General features: G+C 42.5%; 1 protein-coding gene across 3 annotated transcripts in view; it reads left to right on the top strand.

Annotated features, from left to right (window-relative positions):
• Window positions 1-17,794, top strand: part of CDYL2 (chromodomain Y like 2) — a 115,553-nt gene that overhangs the window by 45,004 nt on the left and 52,755 nt on the right. For all 3 annotated transcript variants that reach the window (XM_061594164.1, XM_061594162.1, XM_061594163.1), the window contains exon 2: window positions 11,663-12,257. In XM_061594164.1, the coding sequence (XP_061450148.1) occupies window positions 11,663-12,257 (595 nt within the window). The remainder of the gene's footprint in view (window positions 1-11,662; window positions 12,258-17,794) is intronic.

Here is a 17,794-nt window from a genome sequence, read left to right as displayed (position 1 = left end):
ATGCCCCAAAAAGGCCATATTTGTGCCAACCATTTTTCCAAATTAAGACATACTGCTCTAAGGGCAGAAAATATGTTTTTCGCATCACCTGAGACTCCTTTAGCTCCAGGAGAGTTGAAAGGGAAAGAAAATTGTATGTATTCACCAATTTAAATGAACAAAAATGGGGAATGTAGTAATGATTTGGTTTGTACGTGTCAGTTCCAATTGAAGAGAGAATGAGCTGGGAGATGGGAAACTAAATGACTGGTTTCTTCCCTTTCAGAATTGAAAATACCTTTTGATTAATCTCTGGTAGCCAGATAATATATTTTTGTCTTATTAACAGAAACTCCCATGAATGTACTTTGAGAAGTTGTAGACTATAAAAGAAGGTTATTACCAGACTATGAAAGTAGCAAAATACTCAGAGCTTTTTGAAGTTGGAATAACAGAAATGAAAACTGCCTCTTTGAAGATAATTATGGGTTGTGCATTGGTGTGCACTGTATGGTAAAGAAAAGGGTTAGGTTGATCTGTTGATGGTATCATGTTCTCAGACTATATTATGATATTTTCACTGAACTCCCCCACCCACCACATAGCAGGATTGGAACTCATTCATTCCTACGTTGTGGGAGCCACAGCCTTTAGTCAACCATTCTGACTGTCAGCCACACTGCCATGAGCTGAAGCAGTTGTGTGAGTGCCATCCCAGGTGCATAACCCTACATCAGTGGTTTGGAACCTTTTTCAGCCTGAGGGCCACATTCCTTTGCAATCAATTGTCCAGGGGACACATGCTGGGTGTAGGCAGGGCCAGAGGCAAAAATGGGCAGAGTGTCAGCTCTTCACTGAGACAGCAGTGTTGGTGGGGGTGCAGGCAGGGCTGGAGATTCCTTGGTAATTGCCAGGCCGTAAGTCCTCAGCCGGCAGCTTGGCTATAAATCTGCCAGGCTAGCAAGGAGGAAGCAAGATAAGGGCAGAGGCCGTTCAAAGCTTACGTGCCAAGCGAGAAATCCAGAAGAGACGTCAGTGAAGATCCGGGTCTAGTTTGCCGAGAGATCAGTCCAAGTCAAGGTTCAGGGGATAGGAAGACACACAGTGGTCACACCTGACGTTGTAGTCAGCAACAAGCTGAAGCCAAGGTTTGACTTTTAAGGAGCAGGTTTGTCAGCAGGTGTGAGCCATCAGCGTTTTGGCCTTAAGTGGACAGGCCTGCCCCTCTTCTGCCTGACCTTCTGTTGTCTGCGTTCTGCAGGTGAGGGGGGAGTATCCTGTTCACTGCCTGCGTCTGGCTGAAGGGCTTCAGCTGTGTCTGGGGTGCTCTGCAGCTGAGGGGGAGAAGGAGCTGGGTTCTCAGGAGTTTCCTCCATTTCTCCTTCTGGGTCTGCTGCTGTTACTCCCGAGTCATCCTTGTCTGATGAGTCCTCTGACGGGGCCATGACACAGAGTAACATAGGTGACTCTTATCTTTGCACAGTACGCTACATGCCAGCCCTGCATCAGAGGTGTTCACACGCACCTCTCTATCCTCCATCCAGGGATGATGACGATGATGATGATTTACATTCATACACCACCTTTCCTCCAAGGAGCTCAAATCAGTTTACATAGGTATCTCCTCTCCATTTTATCCTTTGAAGTAGGTTAGGCTGAGAGAGAGTAAGCAAGAGGCACTGACAGGGTTAAGCAATCAAGGAGAGGGTGGAGCAGGGATGGTGAGGGGTGTGGTCTGGGAATAAGTTGTGGGCCAAGGAGAGTCCCGAGGGGTTAGATAGAGAAGCTCAGAGGGCTGTGTTCAGTCCCTGGTCCTGAGGTTCCCCTTTCTTGATCTGCATAGATAGGATTTTGTGCTCACTCATGGTTATCCAAAAAGGAAAAGTGTGGGTTATAAGCAGGGCTGTGGAGTCGGAGTTGTGGAGTCGGAGTCGGGAGCAATTTTGGGTGGAGTCAGAGTCGGTAGAAATGTTACGACTCCAATTCCAACTCTGACTCCTTCATAAATGGCAAATGTATATTAACTAGCAATAACAAATTTACTGTAGTAAAATGGTAGCACAAGGCATTTCATCACCACCACATGAATCCAGAGCTTGGAAACGTTACTTTTTTAAACTACAACTCCCATCAGCCCCAGGGATTGTGCCCGTGGGAGTTGTAGTTCAAAAAAGTAACTTTTCCAAGCTCTGGATTCACGTGGTGGTGGTGAAATGCCTTGTGCTACCATTTTACTACAGTAAATTTGTTATTACTGGTTAATATACATTTGCCATTTATGAAGGAGTCAGAGGCGGACAGTAGAAAAATAGAGGAGTCGGAGCTGGAGTTGAAGGTCTGGCGTACGGACTCCACAGCCCTGGTTATAAGTGTTGCTGTTGGCTCCCTTCTGGCCTCGGAGGCCTTGGTTCTCCAACCTAGCCAATCTGACAGTGACTGCAGCCTGGCCTCTTCCTTTGTGGATGGACCTACTATCTCAAGGCCAGTTGCTTCATCTGGATCCCCCTTGGTTGGGACCGTGCCTGGAAGCTGAGAGGGTGCATTTCATGAAGGCGGTGACTGATACCTTGCTGGCCGCTAGACATCCTTCGACTCTTCAGATCAATCAGGTGATGTGGAAGGTGTTTTCGAGTTGATGTATAAAGCAGAAACTTCACCTCAAGATGGCCTGTGTTCATCATGTCCATTAACTTTCAGTGGGCCTACTGGAATTGGATACCACCATCAGCTGTTTATTACGGACAACCAGTCAATAAGACCAAGTATAGCTTCCATTAAAACCATTGGTTAAAAAAAATGGCAAGCTGAGGACTAACCATCATACCAAATCTGAAAGATGTGACAACATTCAGATATTTTGCCGCCTGTTTGTTAATTTATGTATTGGTCCATCGTGGAAGATACTCAGCAACCATTTCCTAATCATATTCTCTGAGCCTGTGGTTGGTTTGCTTTTTAATAAAAGCTAAATACATGACAGATTCAGAGGAAGTTATGGTGCTCTCCAGAATTGTTGAACCACCATTCATCCTCTGCCAGTTTGACCAATAGTCACAGCTGATGGGACTTGTACTCTAACAACATCTGGAGCTGGGTTACATGGGCAGCATCTATCTTTACAGGGCACTCTAGCAGATTTGCTCTTTAAAATCTTTTGAAGGTAAACATTAAAACAGGCCAACAAAACAGCTCTACTGTGCTTAGGTATTGCTTAAAAATATGCCCTGCAGTTATTGGAAGCAGGCCAAATAAAGAAATGAAACACCACCTCAAAAGAAACAAGACCCAGCACATACAGAATCCCTGCTTGCTGGTCAACAGTCCAATGATACGCTAGCCTCAGTCTGTGACAGCATCGATAAAAAACAGGCCCCATCAGCACTATCATTTCAAACAGTATTATACTACTTTTAACAGTCTTGGCTTCCAAAGAATCCTGGGAACAGCAGTTCCCAGATTTGGGGAAGGGCTGTAGTTCAGTGGTAGAGAATCTGCCTTGCATTCAGAAGGTCCCAGATTCAATCCCCAGAATCTCCAGGTAGGGCTGCCTGAAACCCTGGAGAGCCATTGCCAGTCAGTGTAGACCGCACTGAACTAGATGAACCAATGGTTTACTTTGGTACAAGGCAACTTCCTATGTTCCTGTGTAGTTTGTTAAGGGTACTAAGAATTGTTAGGAAACCCCTATTCTCCTCACAGAGCTACAATTCCCCTGAGTGGTTTAACAATCAATCCCTCTTCCCAGGGAATTGTGAGGGGAACAGGGGTCTCCTAATAACTCTCAGCACCCTTAACGATCTTCCATTCCCAGAATTTTGGGGAGAAGCTATGACTGTGTGAAGTGTCATAACACGGCTTTAAATTATAGTGCAGATGGGGCCTCAGTTAGTCACCCCAGCAGTTGACATGTTTTTCTGCAAAATGTGGAGTTCTCAAAGCGAGTTCAGGGGCATAGGCTGTTTCATTTTCTCCTAGTTTTGTTGACAGCCACACATAGCTAGATTGAGTGGAGGGCAGAGCTTGGAAAAGTTACTTTTTTGAACTACAATTCCCATCAGCCCAATCCAGTGGCCATGCTGTCTGGGGTTTATGGGAGTTGTAGTTTTAAAAAGTAACTTTTCCAAGCTCTGGTGGAGGGTGGGGGGTGAGTGGATTTCTGTGGAAGCGAAAAAGGCCTGACTGATTCCAGCAGTCTGCTAATTATTTATTTTTAATGTGTTATGTTTTATATCTTTTCATGTTTATTTTCACAAAATATGCAAGAATAACAATCTGGTTCTCTTTTTTAAAAAAGTCCACAGATAAATTAACAAAATTAAAATGTGCCAACATCCAACCACAAAAAATGATATCAACTGGACAAATTTAAACTCTGGCACAGTCATTTCTCTGGACCAGGCTTAAGTGGTCATAAGAGATGATGTCAACCCACTCTGGCAGATTCTCAATGAACTGAGGGTTAAACTAGATGTGTGACATTTAGGATGGGGAGAAATTAGATTCAGTTCACATTTAAAGGTGAATCTATCAAATCTGCATTTTCCAAAACAATATGAGAACTAAAACACTTTGAAATCTACACTTACCCAGATTTTGCAATGCAGTTCTCCAACTAAAGAATGTTTACAAAAATGCATATATCCCTAATATATGCATTTTTGTAAACATTCTTTACGTTAAAATGTAAACAATGCATAAAAATGAATATATTCATGAAAATAACATGCAAAAATGCATTATATTAGGAAAAATTGCTTGCAAAAGGTGTACATTAGTCAAAACTGCATACAAAAATGTGTTTACTTGGAGAAATCCATACTAAAATTAGGATTTTTTAAAAAATGCTGCAGAAATTTGGAGAATTCAATTTGTTATTGAAAAAAATGAGAAACTGAGAGAGCTGAAATGGATGGATCTTTCCATCCCTAGTGACATTAGTTGCATGACTGCAGTTAGCATGTCTAATTTTTAACAATTTAAATAGCAGCTGTGAGGTTGGGGGAGACCAGTCAAGATTGCGACCACAGGCAGGACCTTTAGCCCCTCAACACCACAGTCCTAGTGAAAATCCACATACACACTGATGTTGCTTTTTCCTCACTGAGCAAGTAACAGCCTCCCTGTGGGCCCCTTGTTCTAATCCTGATTCTTTCATCTCTTTCTTCTGCTGGCTGCTAAAAAAACTCTAAAAATCTAGACCTTTTAATGGCAATCATACAATGAATGCCCTATCATGTCTGGTCCTGAGGGAGAGGTTTGCATCTAGGACCACGGCCTTCATTCACAGGTTGCTACATAAATCAGGCATCAAGGATTCAAGTGCCCAGATGCATACAAGTGGCATTAAAAATTTAAAGCAACATATAGAAATAAAGTTTTATTTTTCGCGTTTTCTGAAAAAGAGTATGTTGTGCTCTTTTGTAATGTCACCAGGAACTCGGTTGCACCTCTTATACTTGGTTAATCATTGAACTGCATGAGTAACAGCATGTTCTTAACTTTCAGGTGTTCAGACACATTCTCTCGCAGCCATAAATGGCAGGATGTAATGGCCTTTACATCCCTCAATGAGGCTGTCAGATGCTTTGCAACAGCCTGCTGATGCAACATTTAAGGCACAAAATTGGGATGACTTCCTCTTCTAAGTGCCACATTCACACAGCTATGCAAACCGGCCTTGTCCGGACATCATGGTCAAAATATGTGTTTGCTGTCAAGAATAGGTGTCATGTTTTGTTTATTTAAAAATGTATGGCCCACTTTTTGAGAAACTTCCTCCACGAAGCAGCATACAATCTCCGTTAAAAAAACCCAACTCCCATTTGACAGTAAAACATAAAACTACAAATACAGTACAACTAAACAACTAGAAAATTAAAAAACAGCATGAAAACTGGAGCACCAAAATAGAATATTTTATTATTACTATTACTATTGAATTTATATCCTGCCCTTCCTCCCGAAGGAGCCCAAGATGACAAACACATCACCAAAACAATTTAACAACAACAAAAACAAAAGTTCCTAAAGCAGTTAAAACATTCTGAAAGCAGTTACAGTTAAAAGCATTATTTCATCCAGTGATCTCTGGATTGCGAGGAACAGTTTCCTTCAGCCATTAAATGCCTGGGTAAACAAGAATGTTTTCAAATTCCTCTGAAAAGTCACCTTACTGCAGAGAACATTCCCCAAATGGGGAGCCACCATCGAAAAGACCACTGCTGGGCCGGCTTCCTCTCTCTGTTCCTTCTAGAGGGGCTTTTCTTGCTTTGTGTGTGTCTCTGCCGGTTTGGAGATGGGCGTTTGCCTCCCATCTTTTCTCCTGGGCCCTTTTTAGAAGGCCAAGAAGAGAGAGGAGTGAAGTTTTGCTTTGTGATTTGTTAATGTATTTTATTGGATGTTGTAACTGCTGTTTTTTGTAAATTGTATTGTTTTTATTGATGTATTTTTATATTTGTGTTAATTTTTTTTTGTAAGCCGCCTTGAGGGCCTTTTGGCCAAAAGGCGGGGTAGAAATAAACAACAACAACAACAACAATAATAATAATAATGTTACAGGTAACTGCCAACCAGGCAGCCCCCCTGGTAGTGGCACCACCACCATCAAGGTCTCTTCTGCCAATCGTAGGGTCCCAGATGGTTGATACCATCAAGCATAATACAGGTCATAAAACAGTATTAAGACATCAAAACCCAACAAGAATTAAAACCTGCAGAGATAAAATAGACTAATCAAAAACATAAGAATGTTGGGACTTGCTTCACTTCTAAAGAAAGGGGATTCCAGAAGACTGGTGCCACAATGCTCAAGCACATACTCAAGTCACCGCAAGCTTTACCACAGGGGTGTGCGGCATTAGTGTGGGGCAGTGGTGAGAGTGTTGGACTAGGGCCTGGGAGACCCACGTTCAAAGCCCCATTCTGCCATGAAGCTCATTGGGTGACCTTGGGTCACTCACAGCCTCTCAGCCTAACCTACCTCACAGGGTTGTTGTAGGAATAAAATGGGGAGGGGGAAGAACCATGTTTGCACGTCACCCTGAGCTCCTTGGAGGAAATGTGGGATATAAATGTAATCATAAATACATAAAATAATGAATTCACATTCACATGGCTTTCCCCTCCCCTGCAGTGCTAGGATTCCAACTTCATGTCCTGCAAAACTATAAAGTCTCCTTCAAGTGTTTGCCTGGGAGAGTGTGGACTAAAAGTGGACAGGGGCAGAGTTGTGCATGCCAGCCCTGCCGCAAGTGTCTCTGCGCATACCTCCGCTACTTCACATGTCCCCTCACTGAGGAATTGCAAGGCAGATTCTAAGCATGTTCATTTGAGTGTGCCCAGCATCTCCCTTCAGGCCTTCCCTCTCAATGTGGGAAGATCTGAAATGCAGCCAGTGGAGGGGGGAGGCATTGGGAACAGGTGTTTCATGTTTGCTCTTGCCCCGCTCCGCACTTGTAGCCCACACACTTTCAGGAGACTGTCTGATTAGAGCTTGGCTTGCTGTAACATCCAGCCTGGGTAATTAGCAACTATTGCAAATAATATTTCCAGTGGGCTAGCTGTGCTTTTGCTTTTGCAGCGAAAAACAAGAGTCTTGTGGCGAAGGATGGACAAGCTTGTCAATTTCTATTCTTGACATTTCTAATTTTTCCAGTGTTAAATTCAGTTCTCCACATCTCTAGAGAATTTCTGGGGGGGGGGGGTTAAAGAAAATTTTCATGAACATTTGCCAGCATTTTCATGTGAAATCCTCCTCATAAACACATTTTTGTCTGCAGTTTTGATTAATATACACATTTTTGCAAGCATTTTCCCCCTAGTATAATGCATTTTTGTATGTTGTTTTCACTCATATATGGTTTTATGCACATTTCCCCCTAATATATTAATTTTATACATATTGATCAGCTGGAGCATTGCAAAATCTGGAGAAGTGCAAATTTTGAAGGATGGCTGTGTTTTGGTTCGCATGTTAGGTCAAAAAGTGTGAATTAGGTATAGCTTCTCATTAAAATGCAGACAAAATCTAATTTCTCATCCATCTCTATTTGTGGCACCCTAAAGATTAACACACTTAGTATGGCATAAGCCTTCATGGACTCAAGTCCATTTAGTCAGGTGCATGAAGGGAAAACTTAGTTGGCAGGCCTATGTAGAAAATTTTAAGGTGGGAATTGAATGGCAGTGACAAAGAATAATTAAACTGTGTGTGGTCATTAGAGGTCTATTTAACATATATTTAAACTGTGTTGCAGGTGACCTAAACATTCTTTGAAATAAATAAAATATAAATACATTTCCCTTGCTCTTTTCCTTCTTCCCAGGCAATGTGTATACCAGACACTCAGCACGATTCTGCTTTTGAGGCAGAGAAAGAATGTGATCCATTAAGTGTACTCTCTAAGATACTTGTTTTAGCTTTTTGTAGGAGAGATGGCTGTTGGGTTGAATGACAATTCACTCTTGGTTTAGAAATTCTATTTAGATACTATAGAATTCCAGTGTTGCTTTTTTACCCTGTATTGCCCAGAGAGATCCCACTGTAGAGTTCCTAAGATTAGATTCTGTCATACTGTGACAGCAGACTCATATGTCCTACTAAAGCCGGTTTCATGGGCAAAAATAGGACATCTGTAAAATGGATTGTCATCAATGTACAAAAGCGGCCTGAGAAGATTTCCGCGTCCGCATTAGTAATTTCTGGGTGTCATTTTCTTTATATTATTGCTGCAGTTCTTATTATAGTTTTATTATGATCTTATACTTTTAACTTTTTAATTTTATGTTTCCTTTATTTATTAGAAAGATATTTATTCTGCTTTTCAATCAAGAACGGCCCCCAGAGTGGCTTACAGATCACTAAAATACACAGTCCCTATTATTATGTTATTAAATTATCCCTGTGGCTAAAAGAATTTCTTTGTTTCACTTATGGAATAGAGGCTTGTGATTATTATGAAAACCTTGGAATATTTGAGTTTCAAAACAAAATCTTCCTCCAGAATCAGTTAGAGACCTGGCAATTGATAAGGGTTCCACGTGTGGTTGACTTATTCAGGGGGCAGTCCAACTTGCATTTATGTCAGGCTGAGGTGAGCTGGATGCAGCAGATCTCCAGCTCAGCCAGGGCTCAGCCGGGGCTTAGCCAGCTCATCTGAGACTGGCACAGGTGGAGCTGACATAAGCCAGCTTAAGGCCTGAAAAAGGGGCGTCTCGGGTGTGTCACACATCCAACTCATGTTCAGAGTGCTCCTGCAGGTCCCAATCCAGGCAAAAGTTACGCCAGGAGAAAGGTCAGTCCAAGAAAATGGAGAGGGTTATTTACTCCCCAGCAGGGTTATTTCAGAGAGAAGGCTTTTACTTTCTGGTCCCCACATGCAGCTCCTGGCTGAGCCAGCATTCAGCCAACCCAGAGGTTCCTGAATGGCAATTGGATGCTGCAGAACATTACACCGGCTTCTTTTGCTCCAGCACAACTTACTCCGGCTTCCCTTGAGTTGGATTGCTCTGCCCGCATCCTTTTAATTTGACTAACAAGGTGTAACACTTCCAAAAACTCCATCTGGAAACACCTTCTCTTCTTGTGAATAAGAGGATATTATAGAGTTGGAAAAGGTTCAGGAAAGGGCAACCAAAATGATTAAGGGGATGGAGCAACTCCCCTCTGAAGAAAAATTAATGCATTTTGGGCTTTTTAGTGTAAAGGTGAATAAGAAGAGGCATTATAGAGGTGTATAAAATTCTGCATGGCATGGACAATGTGGACAGAGGCAGGTTTTTCTCCCTCTGTCATAACACTAGAACATGTTGACATTCAATGAAGCTGAATGTCAGACAATTCAAGATAGACAAAAGAAAGTACTTCTTCATGCAGTGCACAGTTAAAGTATGGAATTCGGTCCCACAAGGGGCAGTGATGGCCTCCAACTTGGATGGCTTTAAAAGAGGATTAGACAAATTCATGGAGGACAAGGCTATCAATGGCTATTAACCAGAGGCAGCATACTTCTGAATACTAATTCCTGGAAACTACAGGAGGGGAGATTGCTCTTGTGCTCAGATGCTGCTTGTGGGTTTCCCACAGGCATCTGGTTGGCTACTGTGAGAACAGGATGCTGGACTAAATTGGCCACTGGCCTCATCCAGCAGAGATCTTCTGTTCATGCAAACAACAAACAAATTCAATGCATCTTCCAACGTGATGCCAACTGCAACATGTGTGTATATCAATAAGTTTTCTCTTTTTTCTCTTATGCAAATTAATGCAAATTGAATTGTTTTGTTATCTAACATGCACATAAATGATTGATTAATTAGTGTGTGTTCCCCATCACTGGAAGCACAGTCCTGTACATGTTTATTCAGCTGTAGAGGCATGGGAGAAATGTGTTCAGTTTCTCATTTTAATGCAAACCTACCTTAGTCACACTTTCTGAATCAATATGCAAACCGAAACATAGCCATGCTTTGAAATTTACACTTCTCCAACTTTTACAGTGTAGTGTAAAACTGTGTGTATTAGGGGAAAGTGCACACAAAAATGCATAATGTTAGGGGAAATTACTTGCAAAAATGCACATATTAGGAGATATGTGAAAATACCATACAAAATGTGTTATATTAAGGAAGATTACTTGCCAAAATGCATATATTAGGAGGAACGTGCATTAAAATGCATGTGAAATTTTGTGCAGACTTTTTTTTAAAAAAAATCACAACTATGGAAATGGGACAAAGTGATCTTGAGACTGGAAAAGTAAGACTGTGAGAAAGCAAAAACTACTCAGAAGTAAGCTTACTCCCAGGTGAATGTGCTACAGCAGGTTTGGTCACCATACCAAAACCTCTGTAGCCTGGCACTGGGAGCCTGCAGTGTAGCTGGTTGAGTGGTGAATGGTCACAGCCAGAGCTTGGAAAAGTTACTTTTTTAAACTGCAACTCCCATCAGCCCCAGCCAGGGAAGCTCCATCAACTTTGGTGCCTGCCCATAAAAGCAACCCTAGAGGAATAGACTAGGGCAGGGGTTGGGAATCTGTGGTCCTGCAGATGTTGCTGAACTATTTTATTTATTTATTTATTAAATTTATATCCCACCCTTCCTCCTAGAAGGAGCCCGGGGCAGAAGACAAAACCACCAAAACCACTCTAAAACATCTTAAAAACACAACATCTGTTAAAACATATGAAAACAAAGAACTGCAATTCCTCTAATCGTGGCCATTCTTGCTGGAGCTGAAGGGAGTTCATCAAGATCTGGAGGGCCAGATGTTCCCCACATCTGGACTAGGGTGATGTCAGCAGGTTCCTGGAACTCTCTTGGTTTTACGTTTGGGGAGGGGGGGAGGGGGGAAGGAGCATGATCTGTAAGTTTGTTTATGCCCTAGCCGAGAGCCAAGGTGGATGGGTGGAGACCTGGGTGACAGAGAGGTGAGTGGGGAAGTCTATCAGAAGGAGAAGGGATTCCTATCTGTATACATTTATTAGCCGTTTTGCATCCGTGGTTTCTATTATGTATTTTAGCAACATTTGTTGTAGTTTTAGTTTTCTGTGCACTGCTTAGAGATATTTTTTATATGTTGAGCAGTACAGAAATGGCCTAAAACATAAATAAATGAATAAGATTGCAACCTGAATTTGTTCCCCTTGCAGCAGCTTACATTTCCCTTGCATTTTCTCCTGTTAGGTTGAAAGGATTGTAGACAAAAGGAAGAACAAAAAAGGTAAATGGGAATATCTTATACGATGGAAAGGTTACGGGAGCAATGAAGACACATGGGAACCAGAGCATCACTTATTGCACTGTGAGGAATTTATCGATGAGTTCAATGGACTGCATGTCACGCGAGAAAAGCGAGCAAAGCCTGGGAAACAAGCCAGCACCCCCAAATTTTTGCGCGAGAGCAGAGGCTCGTCCCTCGACAAAATATCGCATAGGTCGTCTGACTCTGGGAAGAGCAAAGGGTTGTCCCATAAAAGGAAACGCATGGCCCCGTCATTTCAAAAGCCAAAAAAGGGTTACACGGCAAAACCAGTGTCTTCAGGCGATAGAGCTGCTAAAACAGTATCGTACCGGACTACTCCCAGTGGCTTGCAGATCATGCCATTGAAAAAGCCGCACAATGGCTTGCAGAACGGAGATGCAGGTTACGAGAAGGACACTAGACATTTTGGGAACGGTTCCCAAAAGCCAAACTTGGATTTAAATGAACATGAAGCAGATCCCGATTTGCCCGGAGTACTGGATGTGAATAACGAGTCTCCCGTCATGAATGGAATTGGTATGTGATTTTTGTTTTAAGCATTTTTCAGCAATTTTTGTACAAAATCATGTTTTATGTATTATGTATGTTATATTAACACTGTAATAGAATGAGATGTCAACATATAACATGTGTAATACATACGGCATAAATGCAGGTAGTCAGAACCATATGTTACTAATACATTGCTTTACAGCACGATCCTGTTCGTGTCTTCACAAAAGTCTGTCTCGCTGAATTGAATGGGTCTTTCTCCCAGGCAAGTGTGTTTATTGCAGGGGTAGCTGATGTGGTGCCTTCCAGCTGCTGTTGCGAAGATATGTCATACTTCCTCATAACTCTTACCCTGTCTTCCCTATTTCTAGTGACAGCATTTTAAAAAAATATTTACTTTTATTTTGACAATTTAGATACCACATAATTGCAGTCACCTCTAAGCGATGTACAAGTACAAAGATAAAAATCAATTAAAATAACAGAATTCAGTTAAAATGCCTGCTGAATTTATTTTAAAAAGTCTTCAGTAAGCACTAGAAATTTAACAGAGAGCAGGCCTGTCTGATCTCAATTTTATAGACTACTTTACCACAAAACTCAAAGTGGTTGACAACTCCCACAACTCAGGATATGTCCCACTGTAAATCACACAATATAAAATTGAATTAAAACATAGTTACTAAATTAATTTGGAACAGGCTGGCCACTATATCGCCTGAAGGCCAGCTTGGCATAAGAAAGTTTTGCACCTTTCAGGAAATACCAGCAATGACAGGGGCCTTTTAGGGGTGTTCTGTCTTCCATAAAAAAAGTAAATGCCAGTTTCTTAAGAAAGAAACTTTAGCTATTCATTTTTGGCTCTGACACAACTGAAGCCCCAAGCTTCAGTTACTACAGTGACTCCCAACTGCCATATTTACAGCCACATGGGCTGCTTCTTCACACAGGGGTATAGTCGTCTAGGGTCTTGGGGGGGGTCTTAGTCCTCCTACCTTTTTGGGAGCAGGGTCCTAGCAGGGTCCCTACACTCCAGCATCCTACAAACCAATCAACATGAAAAGGGAGTGTGTTAGTCACTGAGAAGAATCTTCTAACAAGCTTCCTTGGACTTTCTTGCTGATTGGAGCCGATCAAAGTGAAAGGAGGTGAGTCAGCCACTGAGAAGACTCTTTTCAGCAGCTAATACTTCATGCTGATTGGCGCCTAGAGATGTCAGTTGTTGTGGGAGAAGGCATTAGCAAGGATCTCATTCTTAATCCAGGAGCAAGAAAGGGTGTGTGTGGCTGTGACTATCATGAAGGGACCCTGCACTTCTGAATTTGCCGCGACACTGCTGTTCACAAACTAAGGTAGCCCGATGAAGAAGGGCCAAAGCTCAGTGGCAGAGCACCTGCATTACATTCATAAGGTCTCAGGTTCGATCCCTGGCATCTCGAGGTAGGACTGGGAAAGGTTTCTCCTTCCTGAAACCCTGGACAGCCACTGCCAGTAAGTGTAGGCCAAGGGCAGAGAAACATTTTCGGCCTGAGGGACACATCCCCTTCTCAGCAACCATTGGGGGCCACATGCCAGTGGCGGACGGAGCCAAAGGCAAAAGTGGAGGGAACAACAAACGTTAACTTTTGTACAGTAGAATAGTTTCTACACCCAGACACCCCTCTCTAAACATCCTGGCAAGAAAAGGCATCATCAGAGTTTAAGGGTACTTTCCAGCTAAGCAAAAACACTCGAGGGGAGTGTGATGCAGGGGCATCCAGAGATGTGGCCTGGGGAGGGTCCGAACGGCCAGAGTGAAAGGCTTGGAGGGCCACATTTGCCCCCCCTCCCAGGTTCCCTACCCCTAGTGTAGACAATACTATGTTAGATGGCCCAGAGGTCTAATGTAAGGCACCTTCCTATGTTCCACGGCGCAAAAGGAGATGGGGCTCCTGCACTGTTAAGTGTTGTATAGAAGAGGGAATTTTGCCAGTCATTGCTTGCATGACATCTACTGAGGTGGCCTCTTCTGCACAACCATCAAATGTGCAGAGTCCCTGTTCTCTTCTGTATCCAGCCGTGCAATCGCGCACTGCTCAAGGAGGCACGTGACGGCTCCTCCAAATGTTGACTCATCAATGATACTCCTAACACTATTATTTTCCCCCATCCAGGTAAGGCATTCCAAATCCAAATGACTATGGCAGCTATAAAAAGCTTCTGTGTGGGCACATGTGTGCCCATGGGTAGCACGTTGGTGACCACTGGTATAGATTATTCATTTTATGTTCTGTAGCACACCTTGGTATCAACAGATGAAGGGCAGCTTTCAAACCTGTCTGTCTATCTGTCTGTCTGTCTGTCTGTCTATCTATCTGTCTATCTACCTATATATTGCAATAAGTAAATAAATAAAACATTGCTTTTTGCTGATGTCATCCCAGTTTGATACAGAGATGGACAAGTGAGCAGGGTGTGCTGAATTAGCCATAGTTGGTGGACTGGCTGATATAGGAAAAGGTGGTCCTTGTTGGAAGTGGGACAAAAGCAACTCATGTTAGGATTCTTTTGTTTGTATTCCAGAAGGAAGATAGAGTTAGGGTCCTCCAGCTGGCTATGCTTGCCTACCTTTACCTGTCCTGTTCTCTGCCTAACTTCCTTCGGTTGTAAACTGATAGGCTCAGGGAAGCTGACCTGCCTCTCCTTCCTTTGACTTCTTCGACTTTCTGAGAAGAGAGGAGACATCTTTGTCTTTGCTCTCTCTCCTGAGCCATGATGGCAATACTCAAGTCTGGGCATTGCGCCTCCAACGTAGTTAGTTAGAAGTAGGTATCCCTTTCCTATCTACTAAGTATTTCTATAAATAAAGTAGCTTTTCTTACTTTACTAAGTCTTAAGTCTCAGTGATCTAAATGCAGGGTAAAAGCCTGCTACTTAGGTAAATACACACACCGGCACACACACAGCTCAGATGCTGAGTATCTCTGAATATTTCCATTACTTTGGGTTTTTAAAGCTTTATACAGGAATATGCTTTTCACCAATTCAGACCCTTGATCCATCTTGCTCAGAATTGTCTATGCTGAACTCTCCAGGGTTTCAGGCCAGGGTCCTCTTCCAGTTCCTACCTGGAGATGCTGGGGATTGTACCTGGGACCTCCTGCATGCAAAGCAGATGCTCTACCTCTGAGCTACGGCCCTTCTGCAGCCTAGAGACTTTGCTAGATAAATAGCTACTACTACTAAGGGCCAGGAAAGGATGGGAAATTTCTAAAGGAGGGATCAGAAGCTCTTGCCCCATTGGCCAAATCCATCCGCAGAGGCTGGCAGCAGGTCGTGGGGTTGGGTCAGGGAGTTGTTTCTTGGCTTCCTACTACCCATTCCCCTCTCAAAATGCCCAGGATTTGGAAATCAAAGGAAAAACCTAATATTGAACATTGGTATGCACACATTTGGAACATTACATTATTGGAAAAAACTGTATGCTTCCAATCCCAATTCAAAGTGCTGGTTTTCACCTATAAAGCTCTTTATGGTTCAGGTCCCCAATATCTTCTAAAACGTCTCTCCCACTATGAACCCACCTGGATGTTGGCATGTAAAAAGTTCCTAAGAGTATTTTTCCATGGCAGAGTTACAAGGCCAAGTAGCTCACAAGGCTGGAGTGGACGTGCACTCCTCAAGGACACGTTGCCAGGACAACCAGCTGTCTTATCAGTATATAGCTGGAAACTGAAACTGGCAGAGTGTGGGGGTCAAGGAGTTTGGTTGTACAGAGAGAGACCTTGTAATGTATTCTATACCTCTATTGTCAGTAAAGTGACTCTTAAAACTTATTACTTGTCTGGCTCATTGCTTCAACTGGGATCTAGCCTGTCACTATTCTGTTCTACATCCTGGGCATCTGCTTGTGCCCGAACCAACATCCAACAAGTGGTAGCAGAGGATGGTTTCGATGCGCAGACGGATGTCCGAAGAAAAGCCAAAAGAGGAGTGAAGAGGACAAGCGTGTGAAGAGACGGCGAAACCGAAAGCTGAGCTGAAAGCTGTGAGAGAGCCGTGGGAATAACTGACTGAAGGACGGAGGTGAGAAGCTCTAAATTACAAAGGCGGTGAACTGTGAAAAGTGAAAGTATGTCTGTTACATTATCGGCCGGGATTCCCTTGGAAAGGCTGACAGGGAAAAATTATGGCAGTTGGAAACAGAGAATGCAGACTTTTCTAGTGAAAGAAGGCGTTTGGCAAGCCATCGCAGATGACCCACCCGCCGTGGTGCCAATTCCAGCAGCTTGGAGAAGGCTGGATGAAAGGGCAAAGGCGTTAATTGTTCTTGCTATTGATGATTCTCAACTACTGCACATGCGTGACGCAGTAACAGCAAAGGAAACCTGGGAAACTTTGAAAAATATTCATGTGAAAAAGACTGCTAGTAGTAAAATTTATCTTGCCAGAAGATTATATCAGATGCGCTTATCTGGAGATACAACCATGTCAGAGCACTTATTGGAGATGAATAGACTATTTGCTGAGTTGACAGAACGTGACGTTGAACATTCTCAAATGCAAAAAGTTTATATTGTGTTATCAAGTCTGGATTCAAGTTATGATAGTCTGGTGAGCTCTATGGAAGCGATGAATGACGCAAACCTAACCATGGATTATATTGAAGGAAAACTATTACAAGAATTTCAAAGAAGGCAAGAAATGGCAAAGCAGGAAAGGACTGAGTCTAAACACAACTTGGGAAAGCTGAACAACAAAACAGCGGAGGAGAGACTGTATGGACAAAAGGCGTGTTATTTTTGTGGTTCCAGGCAACATCTTCAAAGGAATTGTGAAGCAAGAAGAAGAGAAAGAGGAAGAAAACCACTTGTACAGGTGATATGTGCTAGCCGAAACATGCAAAGTAAAGCTAATAACAATAAATGTGATGATGTATGGGCTCTTGACAGTGGGGCTACAAATAGCATAATCAAAGATAAATCAATGTTTCATACATATTGTGATGTAGAGGATTATGTGATAATGGCTGATGGATCTAAGAAACTGATCAAAAGTAGGGGTACAGTGAAATTAGCAGGTTTTAATACGATTATGACAGACGTGCTGTTTATTCCAGACATTGAAAATAACATAATGTCAGTTTCTAAACTTAATGGAATGGGGTTCAATGTGTTGTTTCAAAGGGGCTCATGTCAAGTCATGAAAGGGAACAAAATATTCATGAAAGGAATAGTAAGGAACTCATTGTTCTTCTTACACTTGAAACAAACAAATCATGTACTCATGTGTGCTAATGAGAAACCCCACAATGATTGTGTACATTGATGGCACAGAAAATTGGGACATATAGGATATGAAAATGTGGTGAAAACAACTGAGAACAGTAATGATATTACATTGAGAAACTGTGGTAAATATGTAGACTGCAATGCGTGTCATCGAACCAAGGCAATTGTAGCAGCAAGGAACACTAAAGCCAAGCCTAGTACAAATGCACCCACAGTACATGACAGAGAAACAGGGGTAAAAGAATACCTTGGTAAAAGTGACAAGCAAATGTTGAGACGTTCTGGAAGGGC

This window comes from Rhineura floridana, chromosome 13 (assembly GCF_030035675.1).
Source record: "Rhineura floridana isolate rRhiFlo1 chromosome 13, rRhiFlo1.hap2, whole genome shotgun sequence".
NCBI classification, from domain to species: Eukaryota; Metazoa; Chordata; class Lepidosauria; order Squamata; family Rhineuridae; genus Rhineura; species Rhineura floridana.
This window is presented reverse-complemented; position numbering and strand designations above follow the sequence as displayed.